A 17912-nucleotide genomic window follows, 5' to 3' on the forward strand; every position below is an offset into this window, starting at 1 on the left:
GCAGCCAGCTGGAGGCTGAGCTTACAGATGCTGATGCCAATTAGAGCTGTGGTAAGGCCAGACGCGTGGGGAGCATCGGTGCGTGGCGCTGCCGTGAGGAGACGGCACTCGGAGCTCCTCTGTCCAGCTGAGCAGGGAGCACTGCTGGGCTGAGAAGGTGAGGATGGCCAAGAGCACTGCTGGGAGGGGAGGAAGCCACCCAGCCCTGTCCCATCCTGTCCCTGCAGCGGTGGTGTGTGCAGTGAATAGAGAATGCCAGGTGGGAAGGGACCTCGAGGATCATCTGATCCAATCTTTCCAGGTGACAGCCTGGCTGCACTGAGCTGGCCCAGCACCCTGTAAGCTGAGCCTTGAAACCCTCCAATGGAGGGGAGCACACCACTTCCCTTGGGAGATGATTCCAGTCTCTAACTGTTTATTAGGGGGAAATGTTCCTCTGGAATCTCCCCAGCAGTGATTGGTACCCATTGCCCCTTGGCTCTTCCATGGATCACCTGGTCCAGTCTTTCCAGGTGACAGCCTGGCTGAACTGAGCTGGCCCAGCACCCTGTAAGCTGAGTCTTGAAACCCTCCAATGGAGGGGAGCCCACCACTTCCCTTGGGAGGTGATTCCATGTTCTCATGGGGGGGAAAAATGTCCTGGGGTCCAACTGGAATCTCCCCAGCAGTGACTTGTACCCATTGCCCCTTGTCTTTCCCATGTGTTGTCCTATCCCACACCCTGGAGTCTCCTTCTCTGCAGACTCAAACCCCACCTGGCTGTGATACTGGGCAACTTGATCTAGACCAGCTTGCTTTAGTATGGTTCTGTGATTGCTCCCTGCTCTGTTCAGGGTCTGGGAACAATAGCTGAGTCTACCATGGGGTAAGGGTTTTTCTGAGGCCCCACAGCCATGAGGGGCTGTGGAATGGAGTGAAGCTGGAGGTGGGGAGGAAGTTCTTCCCCATGAGAGTGGTGAAGCCCTGGAATGGGTTGTCCAGGGAGGTGGTTGAGGCCCCATCCCTGGAGGTGTTTAAGCCCAGGCTGGATGAGACTCTGGCCAGGCTGATCTAGTGTGGGGTGTCCCTGCCCATGGCAGGGGGGTTGGAACTAGATGATCCTTGTGGTCCCTTCCAACCCTGACTGATACTATGACTGTGGTTTTGTCTTCTCCCTTCCTCTTCCAAGCCCACCTATAGCTGTCTCTGCTCACTCCTTTCTCCCATCCCACCCTTCCCTTTTGCAGCCACAAAAATCAGGTGGCAAAGATTAACACCCCTCCTGAAACCATCCTGGGGAAGAAAGGAGCATTTAGAAGGCTAAAGCCTCCAATCCCATTATTCCAATTAGGGTCCTTTCTCTTACAGACCTGGGAGTGGTGCAAGGGGGATGACCCCAACCTGCTCCTGGTGGATAGCCACACCATGGTCAGCTCCTCAAGGCAGGGAAGGCTCATCTGCAAACACCCAGGAGCCAACCTCCACTGCACACATGGCCTCACACACACCACATGCTGAGAAGGGAAAAAAGGAATGGGGGAGGTAGAAGTTGCTGCACTCCTGCTAAGCTGATTAAAGGCTATTTTTCCTTTACGTAGGAAGGGTTTAGCCATGCAGCTCCTAGCACCATCTGACCTCAATAAAGAGCCCTGCACTGTTGCATGGGGACACAGCTGGTGCCTGAGCTCCTCGAAGGTGAGCTGCACCTAGACAGCACCAGCAGGACTTGGGACACCATTGCTGGATGTGTGTGGTGGAGGAGGTGGTCCTCCCTCAACCTTCTTGGATATTTGGGGGAGGGGGCCTGGAATTTCTACCCAGAAAAGGTTCTCAGGCACTGGAACAGGCTGGCCAGGGAGCTGGTGGAGTGCCCAGCCCTGGAGGTGTTTGAAAGCCACATGGATGTGGTGCTGAGGGATGTGGTTCAGTGCTAGTGGTTTGGCAGCAGAGGTGGCATTGTGAGCTCTAGGTGAGGGGTTGGACTTGGTGTTCTCAAAGGTCTCCTCCAACCCAAACAGTTCTATGCTTCTGTGATCTCTCCCTGCCCTCTTCCAGGAGTGACGATGCACAGCCTTGGTGCTCCTTAGTGCTACCTGGCTGTGGCACTTTGCCATACATCCTGCAAACATACCGTGGTGGCAAGGTTCAGTTCAGCCCTCATTTGGAGTCCTAGAATCCCAGGCTAGTTTTGGGGTTGGAAGGGACCTTTATCCAGCCCCCCTACCCCCCTGCAATCAGCAGGGAGAGCCTCAACTAGGGCAGGCTGCTCAGAGCCCCAAACAGCCTGACCTGCAGTGGCTCCAGGGATGGGGCATCTGCCACCTCTCTGGGCAACCTGGGACAGAGTCCCCCCACCCTCACTGCCAAAAACTTCTTCCCTAGGTCTAGTCTAAATCTTTCTTTGAGTTTCAAACCATCACCCCTTGTCCTGTCACAAAGGGCCCTGCTCACAAGCCTCTTCCCAGCTTTCTGGTCTGCCTTTTAAAGCACTGAAAGGCCACCAGAAGGTCTTCCTGGAGCCTTCTCTTCTCCAGACTGACCCCCAGCTCTCTAAGCCTGGATTTCAGTTCTCTCATCACTTTGTGGCTTCCTCTCAACTTGCTCCAACAGGTCCATGTCTCTCCTGTACCTTGTTGTGCTGAGGAACAAGCAAGTTCCAAGCAGGAGAGAAGGCAGAAGCTTGAGTCAGACACTCCCAGCACCCCCCTGATGACTTTGTGCAGCTTGGGCTGTGAGAGCTGTGCAAGGAGCACGGATCAGATGAGGACAGTGATTTCCTTTCCCTTTGTCACTTGAGAATCAATGACTTTGAGAGCTTTTCTCTGCCCTGATGATGAGTTGGGTCCCAGTGATTAATGGGTGATTGAATCGCGCTTTGTGCCCGCTGGCTGCAGGCCTGGGGAATCTCCACTCCCACTTTGCATATCACACAAAAGGAGAAGGGGAAAAGCAAGGTGCAGCCTCACAAAGCTCCAATCAGTTGATACTCCTAAGTGGTGATGTTTATCACTCCTGTTTCCATCCTGTCTCCTGAGGAGAATTCAATGCTAATTCTGAGACTCTGATGTGGTTTCAGGCCTGGGGATTTGGGTTGGGCTCCAGTTTGTTCAGGTAGAGATTTCAGCTTGCAAAAAAACCTTTGAGTTTCCTTCCATGGTCCTGAGTTTCCTCACCAGGGCCTCAGGAGCTGCCTTTAAGCTCAAGCCTGTGGTTGTCAGCAGAGTTGCAGCAGTGCTGGGCATGGCCACGCAGTTTTCTACCCCATCATCACCTTTCCCCTCTCTGCCCCTTGCTGCCAGGCCAGCCCCAGTTTTTGTTGCAAAGTAAAGGAGGTTCCTTGATTCATGTTCTTCCAGTCCCAAGGTTTTCCTCTCCTGTTCCTCACCCTCTGCTGCCATCATGGGGCCACCTCTTCATTGCAGTCTCTTCTGTGTGCCTCTTGCCTCAACATAGTAAAGAACTTCAATCTGAATCTACTCTGCTCTGGTTCCAAACCATTGCCCCTTGTCCTAGTGCTACATGGTTTTGGAAACAATCCTTCCTTGCAGGCTCCCCTCAGGTGCTGGAAGGCTGCTCTAAAGTCTCCCCAGAGCCCTTTCTTCTTGAGGCTGAACCACCCCAGCTCTCTCAACCTATCTTCCTAAGAGAGAAAGGATCCAATCACAGAATGGTAGGGCTTGGAAGGGACCTCTGGAGGTCATGGAGTCCAACCCCCCTGCCAAGGCAGAGTCACCTAGAGAAGGTCACACAGGAACAAATCCAGGTGGGTTTGGAATGTCTCCAGAGATGGAGACTCCACCACCTCTCTGGGCAGCCTGTCTCAGCACTCCACCACCCTTAAAATGAAGAAGTTCCTCCTCATGTTTAGATGGAACTCAGTATTCAATATCACTAAGGTTGGAAGAGACCTCAAAGCTCATCGAGTCCAGCCTGTCACCACAGACCTCATGACTAGAGTAGGGAGGACACTACTGCCCACTGCAGGCTTGAACTCCTTATGCTCTGGTTTGTGTCCATTCTGCCTTGTCCTGTCAAGGGCCACCACTGGAAAAACAGTCCTGGTTTTCTCCCTCCATTTCCATGCCTCCTTTAACAGCAGTATCTGAGAGCAACTAGCTCCAAAGCCCAGCAAAGACTGGGGGGCATATTTGGGATGCTTTCTGAGCATGTATCAAGATGCTTTTTTCTTTGGAGCTGTGCTGCAGCCAGTTCTCAGCAGAGCTACCCCAGGCAGGGCTGTGAAACCACAGCTTGAAAAGTGTTGTGCCCTCAGGCTCACTGATCAGACAATACTTGCCCTAAAGCTAGTGCCCAAACCACAGGTGTGCACACACACACACACTCACACTCACCCATTCCCCTCTCCTGGGAACTGCAAACAACATCCAAGCCAGGACTGAAAAAAAACCCAACCAAACACACACCAAAAAAAAAACCCAACCTGAAGATTAAGTTCCTATCAAGAGCTAATTAAAGCCAGGAGGAGAGATAATGATGGCCATGATAATGAATCAATTGGTACAGGGATGTTTGCCCACCAAATAACTGTCATGAGAGGCAGAAGCAGGAATTATCAGCCCTCAGCAGAGATCACAGTCCATCAAACTGCTGCCAAGGACCTGGCCAGGTTTAGAGGCTAATTAAAAGGACATTCCAGCCTGGTTGCATTATTTGCTATTAATCATGGGTACTCATATTCATATCTCTGCCCAAATAATTGCTTCTGATAAGGGCTGCAGATTTATAGGGGCCCGTGGAGAGGAGTGGGCCAGCAAGCGGCTCATCGGAGCTGTGAGACAGCGGAGAGCCTGGAGGGGCCAGGGTTAGGTGAGTACCACTATGCTCACATGGGCAGGCTTGGCAGGCTGTCTTCTCCCCCCTGTCGTATTTTAGGTGGTGGATTTCAAGCCTCTGTGGTGCTTTGCCATGGCCATGAGGCCATCCATCTCCTGGATGCTGGTAATATGTGGGGGGTTCCTTCCCTGGAGCACCTAGAGGGGGTTTTCCTCCTTCCCTGGAGCACCTAGAGGGGGGTTTTCCTCCTTCCCTGGAACACCTAGAGGGGGGTTTTCCTCCTTCCCTGGAGCACCTAGAGGGGGGTTTTCCTCCTTCCCTGGAGCACCTAGAGGGGGGTTTTCCTCCTTCCCTGGAGCACCTAGAGGGGGGTTTTCCTCCTTCCCTGGAGCACCTAGAGGGGGGTTTTCCTCCTTCCCTGGAGCACCTAGAGGGGGGTTTTCCTCCTTCCCTGGAGCACCTAGAGGGGGGTTTTCCTCCTTCCCTGGAGCACCTAGAGGGGGGTTTTCCTCCTTCCCTGGAGCACCTAGAGGGGGGTTTTCCTCCTTCCCTGGAACACCTAGAGGGGGGTTTTCCTCCTTCCCTGGAACACCTAGAGGGGGGTTTTCCTCCTTCCCTGGAGCACCTAGAGGGGGTTTTCCTCCTTCCCTGGAGCACCTAGAGGGGGGTTTTCCTCCTTCCCTGGAACACCTAGAGGGGGGTTTTCCTCCTTCCCTGGAGCACCTATGAGGAGAGGCTGAGAGCCTTGGGGCTGTTCAGTCTGGAGAAGAGAAGACTGAGAGGGGGTTTAATAAGTGTCTATCAATATCTGAGGGCTGGGGGTCAGGAGGGAAGGGCACAGGCTCTGCTCAGCTGCACCCTGGGATATGACAAGGGACAATGAGTGGAAACTCCAGCACATGAGGTTCCATCTCAACATGAGGAGGAACTTCTTCACTGTGAGGGTCCCAGAGCCCTGGAGCAGGCTGCCCAGAGAGGTTGTGGAGCCTCCTTCTCTGCAGACTTTCAAGCCCTGTCTGGACACATTCCTGTGTGCCCTGTGCTTGGTTCTATGGCCCTGCTCTGGCAGGGGCTTGGACTGGATGATCTTCAGAGGTCCCTTCCAATCCCTAGCATCCTGTGAGCTGTGAATGGAGCTGCTCCAAGTGGCTTCCAGAAATATGTGGCCTTTAGTTTTAGGTAGAGCAGAAGAGCTGGGTGGGAGTAAGAAGGTGTGAGAAAGGGCTGTGTGCCAGCCTTTTTGGAAGCTCTCCTAGCTGTAGTGCTCTTGCAGGCTGATGGGAGCTTTGATTCAGCAAAGCCTTTTGGGTGCAATCTGATGTTTGCCTGTTTCAAAGGTCTGAGATGCTCCCAGGTCCTGTGCTTGGCTTGGTGCACACTTCTTTCAGCTAAAGGTCCCAGCTAGCTGAGGAGCTTGCAGTTATTGAAAGCCAGCATCACTGGGGAGGGCCACAAAAGGCTCAGAAGTATCTTAAGAAGGCTAAACAGCTCTACTGTGATGACCCTGAAGGTCTCTCTCCTCTCTGGGCTCTAACTGATTTAAACCCCAATGCAAGGCATCATTATTGATACACAGGAGAAGCTCCCCAGCAGTCATTACTGTTCCTAACACCTTCAGCAAGCAAATATGATCTGCACAAAGTTATGTCCAGAAGGGGAGGGGGGGAAAGCCCCAACTGAGTCACTTGATTAGCAGCTTGAAAGGTTCTGAAGAGAAGGGAAACTCTGGAGCTAGGGAGAGGTTTGAAATGAGCTCTTAAATGTGGTGCTACAAGACAAATGTCAGCTCTGGGATGGCACAAGGAAGGCCAAAATGCTGGGATGAGATCCTGGCCAGGGGTACAGGCATTTTGTGACAGATGCTGTATCACAGAATCAGTCAGAGTTGGAAGGGACCACAAGGATCATCCAGTTCCAACCCCCCTGCCATGGGCAGGGACACCCCACACACTGTAGTGACCAAAGGGCTCAGGATCCAGGTTTCCCTTCCCTGAGAGCAGTGTGCTCTGGGTTTGGTGACTCTTTTCAGCTCCTTCCCAGTAGTGCTGGGAAGCAGCACTGTGGAGTCTGCTTTGTTTGGACTCTGATAACAAATTGATCTTTGAAATGGTCTTCTTGTTTTGCTTATCCCATCCCCCTCAAAGCCATGCCAGGCAGGAACATGCCACGCTGGAGCATCAGGAGTGTGTGTGAGATGGAGCTTAGGGCTCTTTAGTCATGCAAAACCCTCTCACCTGTCTGCTCTGCAGCCCCCATTAAATATTTGTGCTGAGGCTTAAATAGTTTTCTCTTGTCCTTCCTCCTCTTGCCTCTTCTCCTCTTGCAGCATCTCTAGGGTAGCAAACAGTTCCAGGAGGGCAGCTGGAAAGCATCCAGGAAACTCTGATATTCCTCTAATGCTTTTTGTACTGCTCAGTTTCAGACTAAAGTAAAACCAAAGCAGAAGGACCTTGGGTTAGGGTTAGGAAGCATTATCTGGGGGTTTCCAGGGCACTAACTAAGAAGGCAAGGTTTGCTTCTGTGCAGGAGGAAGCAGAGAGTCATTTTGGTGGGAAAAGACCTTAAAGATTATGGAACCCAACCATTCCCTGACTCCTCCAACTCTGGGGCTGAACCATGTCCCTCAGCACCATGTGTCTGTGGCTTTTCAACACCTCCAGGGATGGGGATTCAACCACCTCCCTGGGCAGCCTGTTCCAGTCTTTGAGAAGCCTTTCAGGGAAGGATTTTCTTCTGCTGTCCAACCTAAACCTCCTCTGGTGCAACTTGAGGCCATTTCATAGAATCAATAAGGTTGGAAAAGACCTCAAAGATCATCAAGTCCAACCTGTCACCCAAGACCTCATGACTGACTAAACCATGGCACCAAGTGCCACGTCCAGTCCCTTTTTGAACACCTCCAGGGATGGTGACTCCACCACCTCCCTGGGCAGCACACTCCAATGGCTAACAACTCTCTTGGTGAACTTTCTCCTCACCTCCAGCCTAAACTTCCCCGGTGCAGCTTGAGACTCTGTCCTCTTGTTCTGGTGCTGATTGCCTGGGAGAAGAGACCAAACCCTCCTGGCTACAACCTCCCTTCAGGTAGTTGTAGAGAGCAATAAGGTCTCCCCTGAGCCCCCTCCTCTCCAGGCTAAACAACCCCAGCTCCCTCAGCCTCTCCTCACAGGGCTGTGCTCCAGGCTTCTCCCCAGCCTCGTTGCCCTTCTCTGGACACATTCAAGAGTCTCAAGGTCGCTCTTAAATTTCCTCTTGTCCTTTCTCACCTGTTGCTTGGGAGAGGGGGCAGGTAGGCAGATATTGTATGTGTATGTAAGTATAAATGGCAGACACAGCTCTTGTGTGATCCTTGGAGCACCCTCTTCCAAAGGCACACATCTCTGCAGGCACAGAGCTGCAAAGAGAGCCTGGAAGTAAAGAGGGAAACCAAGCAGTGGCTTGTGAGAGACCAAATATGCTTTTCTTCCTTTTATCTCCACAAGAAAACAGAAGATGAGGTTTTGCTGCTACCAAAAGCTGTGTGCTAGTTCTTCTTTCTCTTTTTTCCCCCTCCTCCCCCTTCCCTAAAGATTAGGGAACAGGCAGATAGCAGCACACACAAAATCCCTTCCCTTCTCCTCTGTGCAGATGTACTTTTGGTGGGTACATGTCATTTGGTTTTGTCTGGGGAACAAACCCAACACAAACCCAAAGCCAGCTTGCTTTCTCCTGGGCATGCTCTCGGTACACTAACAGCTGCCCATGTGGGATGGGTTTATGAGTGCCTTAAATCCTCTCCCTGAAGGCTCAGCTTCTCAAGACATGGAATAGAATGGAGTGTATTCATTCCCTGGCTTTGTGCTGCTGGTGGGTTGACTCACATGATGGCTCCTTGCATGTTCAAGGGGTTTGCAGCTGACTCAGAGCAGCCCAAACCTCATCTCAGCCCAAGGGCTCTGGGACTGCGTGGTGGTGGTGGTGGGATAATAGCTGCAAACAACTTCCAGCTGACAGGCACATGGATGATTTGAGTGGTTCAGCTCTTGTGTTTTGAAGAAATACTCTCTTTGCTGGCTGGAGTTTAGAGAATCATAGAGTGGTAGGGGGTGGAAGGGACCTCTGTGGAGATCACAGAGTCCAATCACCCTCCCAAAGCAGGGTCACCTAGGGCAAGAATCTGTGCCACACTTTGGTGATGCTCTCATGGGACTAGGCTGTTTGAAACTGAATCTTCCACCTCAGTCAGGCTCTGAAGAGCCTCTTGGGAAAACAGACTCAAAAGTGACTTTTTTTTTCTGCTGGAGTTAGAGCTGTTTAGGGACCTTATTGTTTCCCCTCTGAATTAAGTCAGAGAATCACAGAAGGGTAAGGGTTGGAAGGGACCTCTGGAGATCGAGTCCAGTCCTGCTGCCAAAGCAGGACCACCTAGGGCAGGTCACACAGGAAGGCATCCAGATGGGTCTTGGAAGTCTCCAGATGAGATCACTCCACAACCTCTCTGGGCAGCCTCCTTCAGGACCCTCACAACAAAGAAGTTTCTCCTCATGTTCAGATTGAGCTTCCTGTGTTCCATTTTGTGTCCCTTGCCCCTTGTCCTAGCACAGGACACCAGAGCCTGGCCCCTTCTTCTTGACACCCCCACTTCAGATGTTTATAACCATGAATGAGACCCCCTCTCAAACTGCTCTTCTCCAGCCTGGAAAGATCCAACTCTCCCAGACATTCCTGCAGTCCCCCAGCATCTCCAGAGCCTCCACTGGACACTGGCTCAGATAGAACCTCCTGTGTTCCGGTTTGTGCCTTCTGCCCCTTGTCCTGTCACAGGACACCACTGGAAAGAGCCTGGATCCATCCTGACACCTACCCTTCAGATACTTGTAAGCATTAACGTGGTTCCCCTCTCAGCCTTCTCCAGGCTCAGCAGCCCCAGGGCTCTCAGCCTTTCCTCACCAGGCAGATGTTCCAGTCCCTTATTCCTCCTCAGAGCCTCCCTTGGACGCTCTCTAGCATATCCCTGTTGCTCTTGAACTGGGGGAGCCTGGAACTGGACCCAGTATTCCAGCTGTGGCCTCAGCAGGGCAGAGTCATCCCTGCCTGCCTCAGCTGTAGCAGAGCTCTGTACGGCCACGGCTCGTGAGCGGCCCCCGGACCGTGCCAAGGCCAGGGGCGCTTTGCTGAGCTGCTGCTCAGGTGGTGTGCTTTAATTCAGCAGAGAACATGCCTGCCTTGGTGACTGCTCTCTGCCAGCTGATCATCCCCATGATTGTCCTGCCACACTTCTCAGCATCTATTCCCTCCCAGGAGAGGTGAGTCCTGCTGCCTCTTGCTCCAGGCTTTCTTCACTCAGAGAGCCTTTTCTCTTCTTCCTTCTACAGCTTGTAGCTGTTGGGCTCCCGTGGGCTTGGCAGGGGGTTTGGTTGGGGGGGGGGTGGTTGGTTGGTGGGGGGGTTTGTGGGTTGGTTTGGGAGTTTTTTGTTGGTGCTGGGGGTTTATTTTTGTTGGTTTGGGGGGAGGATATTTTGGTGGGTTGGTTGGGGGGTTTTCATGGGTTGGTTGGGGGGCTGGGTGGGTTGGTTTGGAGGGTTTTGGTGGGGGGAACTTTGGGTTGGTTTGGGGGGTGTTGGTTTGGGGGGGTTTGGGTGGGTTGGTTTGGGGGTTTTGGGTGGGGGGGTTGGTGGGTTGGTTTGGGGTATTTTGGTAGGTTGGTTGGGGGGGTTTGGGTGGGTTGGTTTTGGGGGGTTTGGGTAAGGAGGTCTTTGGGTGGGTTGGTTTGGGGGGGGTTGGGTAAGGAGGTCTTTGGGTGGGTTGGTTTGTGGGGTTTTGGGTGGGTTGGCTTGGGGGGCTTGGGTGGGTTGGTTTGGGGGGGTTGGGTAAGGAGGTCTTTGGGTGGGTTGGTTTGGGGGGGTTGGGTAAGGAGGTCTTTGGGTGGGTTGTTTTGTGGGGTTTTGGGTGGGTTGGCTTGGGGGGGTTGGGTGGGTTGGTTTGGGGGGGTTGGGTAAGGAGGTCTTTGGGTGGGTTGGTTGGGGGGGGTTGGGTAAGGAGGTCTTTGGGTGGGTTGGTTTGGGGGGGTTGGGTGGGTTGGTTTGGGGGGGGTTGGGTAAGGAGGTCTTTTGGTGGGTGGGTTGGGGAGGTTGGGTGGGTTGGTTTGGGGGGGTTGGGTAAGGAGGTATTTGGGTGGGTTGGTTTGGGGGGGTTGGGTGGGTTGGTTTGGGGGGGGTTGGGTAAGGAGGTCTTTTGGTGGGTGGGTTGGGGAGGTTGGGTGGGTTGGTTTGGGGGGGTTGGGTAAGGAGGTATTTGGGTGGGTTGGTTTGGGGGGGTTGGGTAAGGAGGTATTTGGGTGGGTTGGTTTGGGGGGGTTGGGTGGGTTGGTTTTGGGGGGGTTGGGTAAGGAGGTATTTGGGTGGGTTCGTTTGGGGGGGGTTGGGGGGGTTGGGTAAGGAGGTCTTTGGGTGGGTTGGTTTGTGGGGTTTTGGGTGGGTCAGCTTGGGGGATTTGGTAGGGGGGTATTTTGGTGGATTGGTATGGGGGGGTTGGGTGGTTTGGTTTGGGTGGGTGGTCTTTAGGTGGGTTAGTGGGGGGTTTTTGGTGGGTTGGTTGGAGGGTTTGGGGTTCTTTCATTGGTTTGGGGGGGTTGGTGGGTTGATTTGGGATTTTTGGGGGGTTGGGTGGGCATCTTTATGTTGTTTGGTTGGGGGGGTCTTTATTTGGGTGGGTTTTGGGGGGTGTTTATTATTCATTTGCTTTTTGTTGTTGCTGTTTTGTTTTTTTTTCCTCTTCCCTACATTGATTTAGCTAAATGAGTGCAAAATGGGTTCAGGATTTATTTATTTCATTTATTTTTGCTTAAGAGCAGAAATGTTGATTTGACTTTGGCCAGCAGGTCAGGGCAGGTTCTTGTCCCCCTCTGCTCTGCACTGGTGAGAATACAGCTGGAGCATTGTTCCCAGTTCTGAGCTCCCCAGTTCAGGAGGGACAGGGAACTGCTGGAGAGAGTCCAGTGGAGGCTCTGAAGATGCTGGGGGAGGAATATCTGGGAGAGTTGGATCTTTCCAGGCTGGAGAAGAGCAGTTTGAGAGGGGATCTCATTCATGTTTATAAACATCTAGAGTGTGGATGTCAAGAAGAAGGGGCCAGGCTCTGCTGTCCTGTTAGGACAAGGGGCAAGGGGCACAGGAAGCTCAATCTGAACATGAGGAGAAACTTCTTTGTTGTGAGGGTGCTGGAGCCCTGGAGCAGGCTGCCCAGAGAGGTTGTGGAGTCTTCTTCTCTGGAGACCTTCAAGACCCCTCTGGATGTGCTCCTGTGTGACCTGCCCTAGGTGATCCTGCTTTGGCAGCAAGAATGGACTTGATCTCCAGAGGTCCCTTCCAACCCCTACCATCCTGTGATTCTCTGACTTAATTCAGAGGGGGAAAAATAAGGTCCCCAAACAGCTCAAACTCCAGCAAAAAAAAAGTCACTTTTGAGTCTGTTTTCCCAAGAGGCTCTTCAGAGCCTGACTGAGGTGGAAGATTCTGTTTCAAACAGCCTAATCCCATGAGGGCATCACCAAAGTGTGGCACAGATTCTTGCCCAGGGACCTTTTTTCCTTGAGGGAGTAATTTTCAATGCTTGTTCTTCTCTGCTCTTAATAAGCTGACTTTTGACCTTTGTCTTCTAACCTGCCAGGACTGAGAGACATGCTGATGGGCTCTTCCACAGTGAGCTCAGCAAGATGAATGGCAATGCCTACGTGAGGCAGCTGGTCAAGAACCTGGTGGGCCTCAGGGAGAGGTAAGGACCAGCCAAAACCACCCCCCTGCCCGGGGCATGGAAGCCTTCACAGGACCTGGGATCCCATCAGTGAGGGGCATGCAGCTCTACAGCCAGCTTAAACACAGGCTTAAGACCCCAGAATGCATGGGGTTGGAAGGGACCCTCAAGGGTCATCTTGTCCAACCCTCCTGCAGTCAGCAGGAACATCAACTAGAGCAGGTTGCTTGGGGACCCAGCAAGTTTGACCTTGAATGTCTCCAGGGAGGAAGCCTCCACCACATCCCTGGGCAACCTGTTCCAGCATCTCCCCACCCTCACTGTGAAGAATTTCACAGTATCACCAAGGTTGGAAGAGACCTCAAAGATCATTGAGTCCAACCTGTCTCCACAGACCTCATGACTAGACCATGGCACCAAGTGCCACATCCAATCCTCTCTTGAACACCTCCAGGGATGGTGACTCCACCACCTCCCTGAGCAGCCCACGCCAATGATAAACGACTCTCTCAGTGAAGAACTTTCTCCTCACCTCGAGCCTAAACTTCCCCTGGTGCAGCTTGAGACTGTGTCCATCTAATGTTCAGCCTAAATCTCCCCTGCTCTAGGTTCAAACCATTACCCCATCCTATCACCACAGTCCCTTCCCAACCTCCCAGCAGGTGCCCTTCAGATATTGAAATGCAGCTCTAAGGTTTCCCTGGAGCCTTCTCTTCTCCAGGCTGAGCAGCACCAACTCTTCCAGCTTTTCCCCAGCTGTTCCACCTCTCTGATCATCCTTGTGGCTTCCTCTGCACCCACTCCAGCAGGTCCAGGTCCTTCTTCTGAAGGGAGAATGAAAGGAGGCAGAGGAGGAGATCAGAAGGGCTGCAGGGATCCTCGCTGGTGGGAAGAGAGAGACTCTTGTGTCTTGTGAGGCATCCCAGATCTCATGGCTGGGAGGAGCAGCTCTTGCTCTGTTTTTTTTCTCCTGACACAGGTCCCAGAGGCACTCTGATGGCCTCTTCACCAGTGAGTACAGCAAGATGAGAGGAAATGCTCAGGTTCAGAAGTTCATTCAAAGCCTGATGGGCCGCAAGCGCAGGTCAGAGCTTCGCTTCCCGGGGAAGGGGAGGGCAGGGCTGCAGGGAAAGGGAGGGTGCCATGGACACTGCTTGGGAAAAGACAATTGCAAGTGGGTTGGGGCTTGGTCTCCTGTCACTGGGCTGCTCCTGGAGCTGCTGTGCAGGAGCAGAGGTACCCCCATCAGCCTGCCCTGCCTTTCCCAGCCAAACCTTCTCCCTGAGGCCATTTCTGAGCACAAACCAATGTTATTCATTGCACCTGGATGCCAGGCTTGCTCCTTAGGACACAAACCAGAGGAGAAAACCAAAAAAGCAGGCTGTGCTGCCATCCTGCATGACCTGACAGGGAGAAATCTAATGGAATTCAAGAAGGGCAAGTGCAGAGTCCAGCACCTGGGGAGGAACAGCCCCATGTGTCAGTACAGGCTGGGGACTGATCTGCTGGAGAGCAGCTCTGGAGAAAAGGGCCTGGGAGTCCTGGTGGACAGCAGAATGATCATGAGCCAGCAATATGCCCTTGTGGCCAAGAAGGCCAATGGTCTCCTAGGGGACATGAAGAGTGTGGCCAGCAGGTCAATGGAGGTTCTCCTGTCCCTTTATTCTGCCTTGGCGAGGCCACATGCGGAGTCCTGAGTCCAGTTCTGGGCACCCCAGTTGAAGGAGGACAGGGACTTGCTGGAGAGGGTACAGCAAAGGGCTACAAAGATGCTGAGGGGACTGAGACATCTCTGTGGTGAGGGAAGACTGAGGGGATTGGGGCTTTTTAGCCTGGAGAAGAGCAGCCTGAGGGGGGATCTCATCAATGCTGATCGATACTTCAAGGGTGGTGTCAGGAGGCTGGGACCAGGCTTGGCTCAGCGGTGCCCAGGGGCAGGACAAGGGCAGTGGGTACAAACCCAGGGGGTGGGGGTAATTAGTATTCATTTTCTTTATCCAAACCAGCTCTCCAGACCCAGTCAACACAGATGTGCAGGGGAGAGAGGCAGAAAACATCCATGAGGAGCTCTGCTTTCTGTGGTTGTACCAGAGCTTCCTAAACACCAGGTGGGTGGGACAGACCTCTCACTTCAATGGCTCTGCTCACCTAAGCACTGAAGCCTAAAAGGGACTTTCAGTAACTTTTAAGTGCCCAGTTTTTGCCCCAAGCATAGGATTCTGATGTAACACAGCAGATCAGAGGGGCTGATAACACCAAAAAGGGCATCAGGTGATGATAGAACAAGAGGAAACGGCCTGGAGTTGTGCCAGGGGAGGCTTGTGTTGGACATTAGGAACAATTTCTATGCTGCAAGAGTGGTCAGGCATTGGAAGAGGCTGCCCAGGGAGGTGGTGGAGTCCCCACCCCTGGAGGTGTTCAAGAGATGTGTGGCCATGGCACTTGGGGATGTGGTTTAATGGTCAGGGTGGTGCTGGGCTGAGGGCTGGGCTCAACCACCTCAGAGAGCTTTTCCAACCCAAACAACTCTACCATTCTGTGATCCCCCAGCAGCATGTCTCTGGGAATGTCACTGCTGAAGTGCAGCCCTCCTTCACACACCTGTGTACCTCCTCTCACCCTGCCAGCAGCCCCAATCCCAGGGGTGGTTGGCAGAGCTAGAAAAGCAAAGTCTTTAGTCTAAGTGTGAGGTGTTTGTGGCTCTGGGCAATCTCTATTGATTTCTCTGCCTGCAGCCATGGTAATCTCTGCTCCTATGTGCCAAGCCCATCTGGCACTCAGCTTTGCCTTACCTGAAGCAAAGCTGGCATGGAGCATGACAGCTAAGAAGTGCCACACAAAAGCCACTTGTTTCGAATGACAGACCCCAGGGGAATGAAATGATACCTTTGGCTAGTCAGAGAATTGTCCCTTTGGACTGAAACAATTGTTCTTCCCATTCAGAAACATCTGGTCTAGGAGGTGGAACACAAAATGTTTGTTACCCTGTCTCAGATATTGATTCAAAGATGCAGGTCATGCTGGGCTGTCCCAGCACCTGGGCACAGTCACTACCAATCTATGTCACAGAACCACATTCAGGCTGGGAAAAAACCTTTAAGAGCATTGATTCTAGCCTTTAAGCCAGCACAAACTAGTCCATTGCTAAACCACATCCCCCAGCACCATGTCTTCAGGACTTTTCTGTCCTCCCAGGGATGGAGACTCTGCCCTGGGCAACCCTCAAGGGCAAGAAATTGTTCCTCATGTCCAACCTAAACCTCCCCTGGCACAATTTCTGGCCATTCCCTCTTGTCCTGTCACTTGTTCCTTGGGAGAAGGGGCCAACCCCCACCTGGCTGCAGCCCCCTCTCAGGGAGCCATAGAGAACCATAAGGTCTTCCCTCAGCCTCCTTTCCTCCAGGCTGAGCACCCCCACATCCCTCAGCTGCTCCTCACCAGCCCTGTTCTGCAGATCCTTCACCAAATCCATTGCCCTTCTCTGGCCCCAGTCCAGCACCTTTCAGTGAGCTGTCTTTCCATGAAATCACAAAACACTGCAGCAATAAGCTGGCCCTTAGCACCTCTTGTCCATGTTCCCTGCCCGTGGAGGTTGGGACTAGATGATCTCTAAATTCCCATCCTATGATTCCATGAACAGACAGGGTTGATAACACCAACATCCCCTGTGCATTGGTGGGGTGCTTGGCTGCAGGCAGCCATGGTCTGAGTCCCTCCATCATATATCTGCTCCTTGAAATCCTCTTGGAATTTCACAGGGTGACCTTGCACCCTTCTCTGGTCCTTGTCCCCAGGAATAACAAACTCTCCCTCTTTTTTTCCCTCTCCTTTCCAACAGCCACTCAGACAGTGATGCCAGGGAAGCTGCTGCAGTGACCAGCCAGTTCATTTGCCCCTTCTCTGAGCAGCTGGTTGCAGAGATGAAGGAAGACACAGACAGTTTTGACTGAAGCTGGAGGGAATGAAACAGCCACGGAGACAGCTCTGCATGTATATAGCCTTGGGAAGAAAGAGGGAAGCTACTGGATTTGCTTAGGGAAAACTCTGGAGATCAGCAAATAGTAATGATTAAACAAAATCCTTGTGGAAAGCAGCCAGCCCCCAGCCAAACCGCTTAGACTCTCCAGCCAGACAGGTGCCAGGGGAGCTGCTGTCAGTAGATGGAGCCTGGAGGAAGCACTTGGCTTCCACTTCGTGCTAGCAGCTGCCTGCCTGCTTCTGAAGCCCAATAAAGCTCTGTCAGCTCTGCCTCTGCTTTGCCTGCTCCTTGGGGAAGGGCGCTGAGGATGGGCCATTAAGAGTGCAGGGTGGGGGGGAGGAGGAGTATTGTGCCAGGCTACTCCTGCCTGAGGCAGGCCAAGAGGGCAGGGTGTGAAGCTGTGCCAGGGGAGGGTTAGTTTAGGTATTAGAATCACAGAATCAACCACCTTGGAAAAGACCTCAGAGATCATCAAGTCCAACCTAATACCTAACCCCTCCTGATGACTAAGCCATGGCTCCAAGTGCCACATCCAAGCCTTTGCTCAAGACCTCCAGGGATGGGGACTCCGCCACCTCCCTGGGCAGCACATCCCAATGGCCAACTACTCTTTCTGGGAAGAACTTTCTCCTCACCTCCAGCCTAAACTTCCCCCTGGCACAGCTTGAAACTGTGTCCTCTTGTTCTGGTGCTGGGGGCCTGGGAGAAGAGACCAACCCCCAGCTGGCTACAACCTTCTTTCAGGTACTTGTAGAGAGCAAGAAGGTCTCCCCTGAGCCTCCTCTTCTCCAGGCTAAGCAACCCCAGCTCCCTCAGCCTCTCCTCATAGGGCTGTGCTCAAGGCTTCTCCCCACCCTCGTTGCCCTTCTCTGGACACCTCCAAGTGTCTCAATGTCCTTCTTAAATTGAGGAGCCCAGAACTGGATACAGGACTCAAAGTGTGGTCTAATCAATGCTAAGCACAGGGAGAGAATGACCTCCCTGCTCCTGTGGAAGGACTTCCTCACAGAAAGGCTGATCAGGCACTGGGGTGGGCTGCTCAGGGAGCTGGTGGAGTTGCCATCACTGGGGGTCTGTCAGAAAAGATTGGATGTGGCACTTGGTGGCATGGTTTAGCTGGTGTCATGGTGTGAGGTCATAGGATGGACTTGATGTTCTCAAAGGTCTTTTCCAGCCTCAATAATTCCCTGATCCTTATCAATGACCTGGATGAGGGGATTCATAGAATTGCAGAATGGTAGGGGTGGAAGAGACATCCAGAGCTCTTCAGGTCCAACCCCTCTGTCAAATTAGGATCACCTAGGGCAGGTCACACAGTAACACATCCAGGTAGATCTTGAGAGTCTGCAGAGAAGGAGACTCCACAGCCTCTTTGGGCAGTCTGCTCCAGGGTTCCAGCACCCTCACAGTAAAGATTTGCAGAAGACAC

The 17912-nt window shown here is 52.8% G+C and overlaps 1 protein-coding gene across 1 annotated transcript; it reads left to right on the forward strand.

Annotated features, from left to right (window-relative positions):
- Positions 1–94: 94 nt before the first annotated feature.
- SCT (secretin) lies at positions 95–16754 on the forward strand. Its single transcript, XM_068148611.1, has 8 exons — positions 95–157; positions 4711–4806; positions 9448–9629; positions 9962–10058; positions 12421–12525; positions 13484–13588; positions 14511–14612; positions 16343–16754. The coding sequence occupies exons 4-8, from the start codon at positions 9970–9972 to the stop codon at positions 16452–16454; spliced, it is 513 nt and encodes a 170-aa protein (XP_068004712.1). The 5' UTR covers positions 95–157; positions 4711–4806; positions 9448–9629; positions 9962–9969; the 3' UTR covers positions 16455–16754.
- The last annotated feature ends 1158 nt before the right edge of the window (positions 16755–17912 follow it).

This window comes from Melanerpes formicivorus, unplaced genomic scaffold (genome assembly GCF_026170545.1).
Source record: "Melanerpes formicivorus ecotype bairdi unplaced genomic scaffold, bMelFor1.0.p_v2 SCAF_16, whole genome shotgun sequence".
Lineage (NCBI taxonomy): Eukaryota > Metazoa > Chordata > Aves > Piciformes > Picidae > Melanerpes > Melanerpes formicivorus.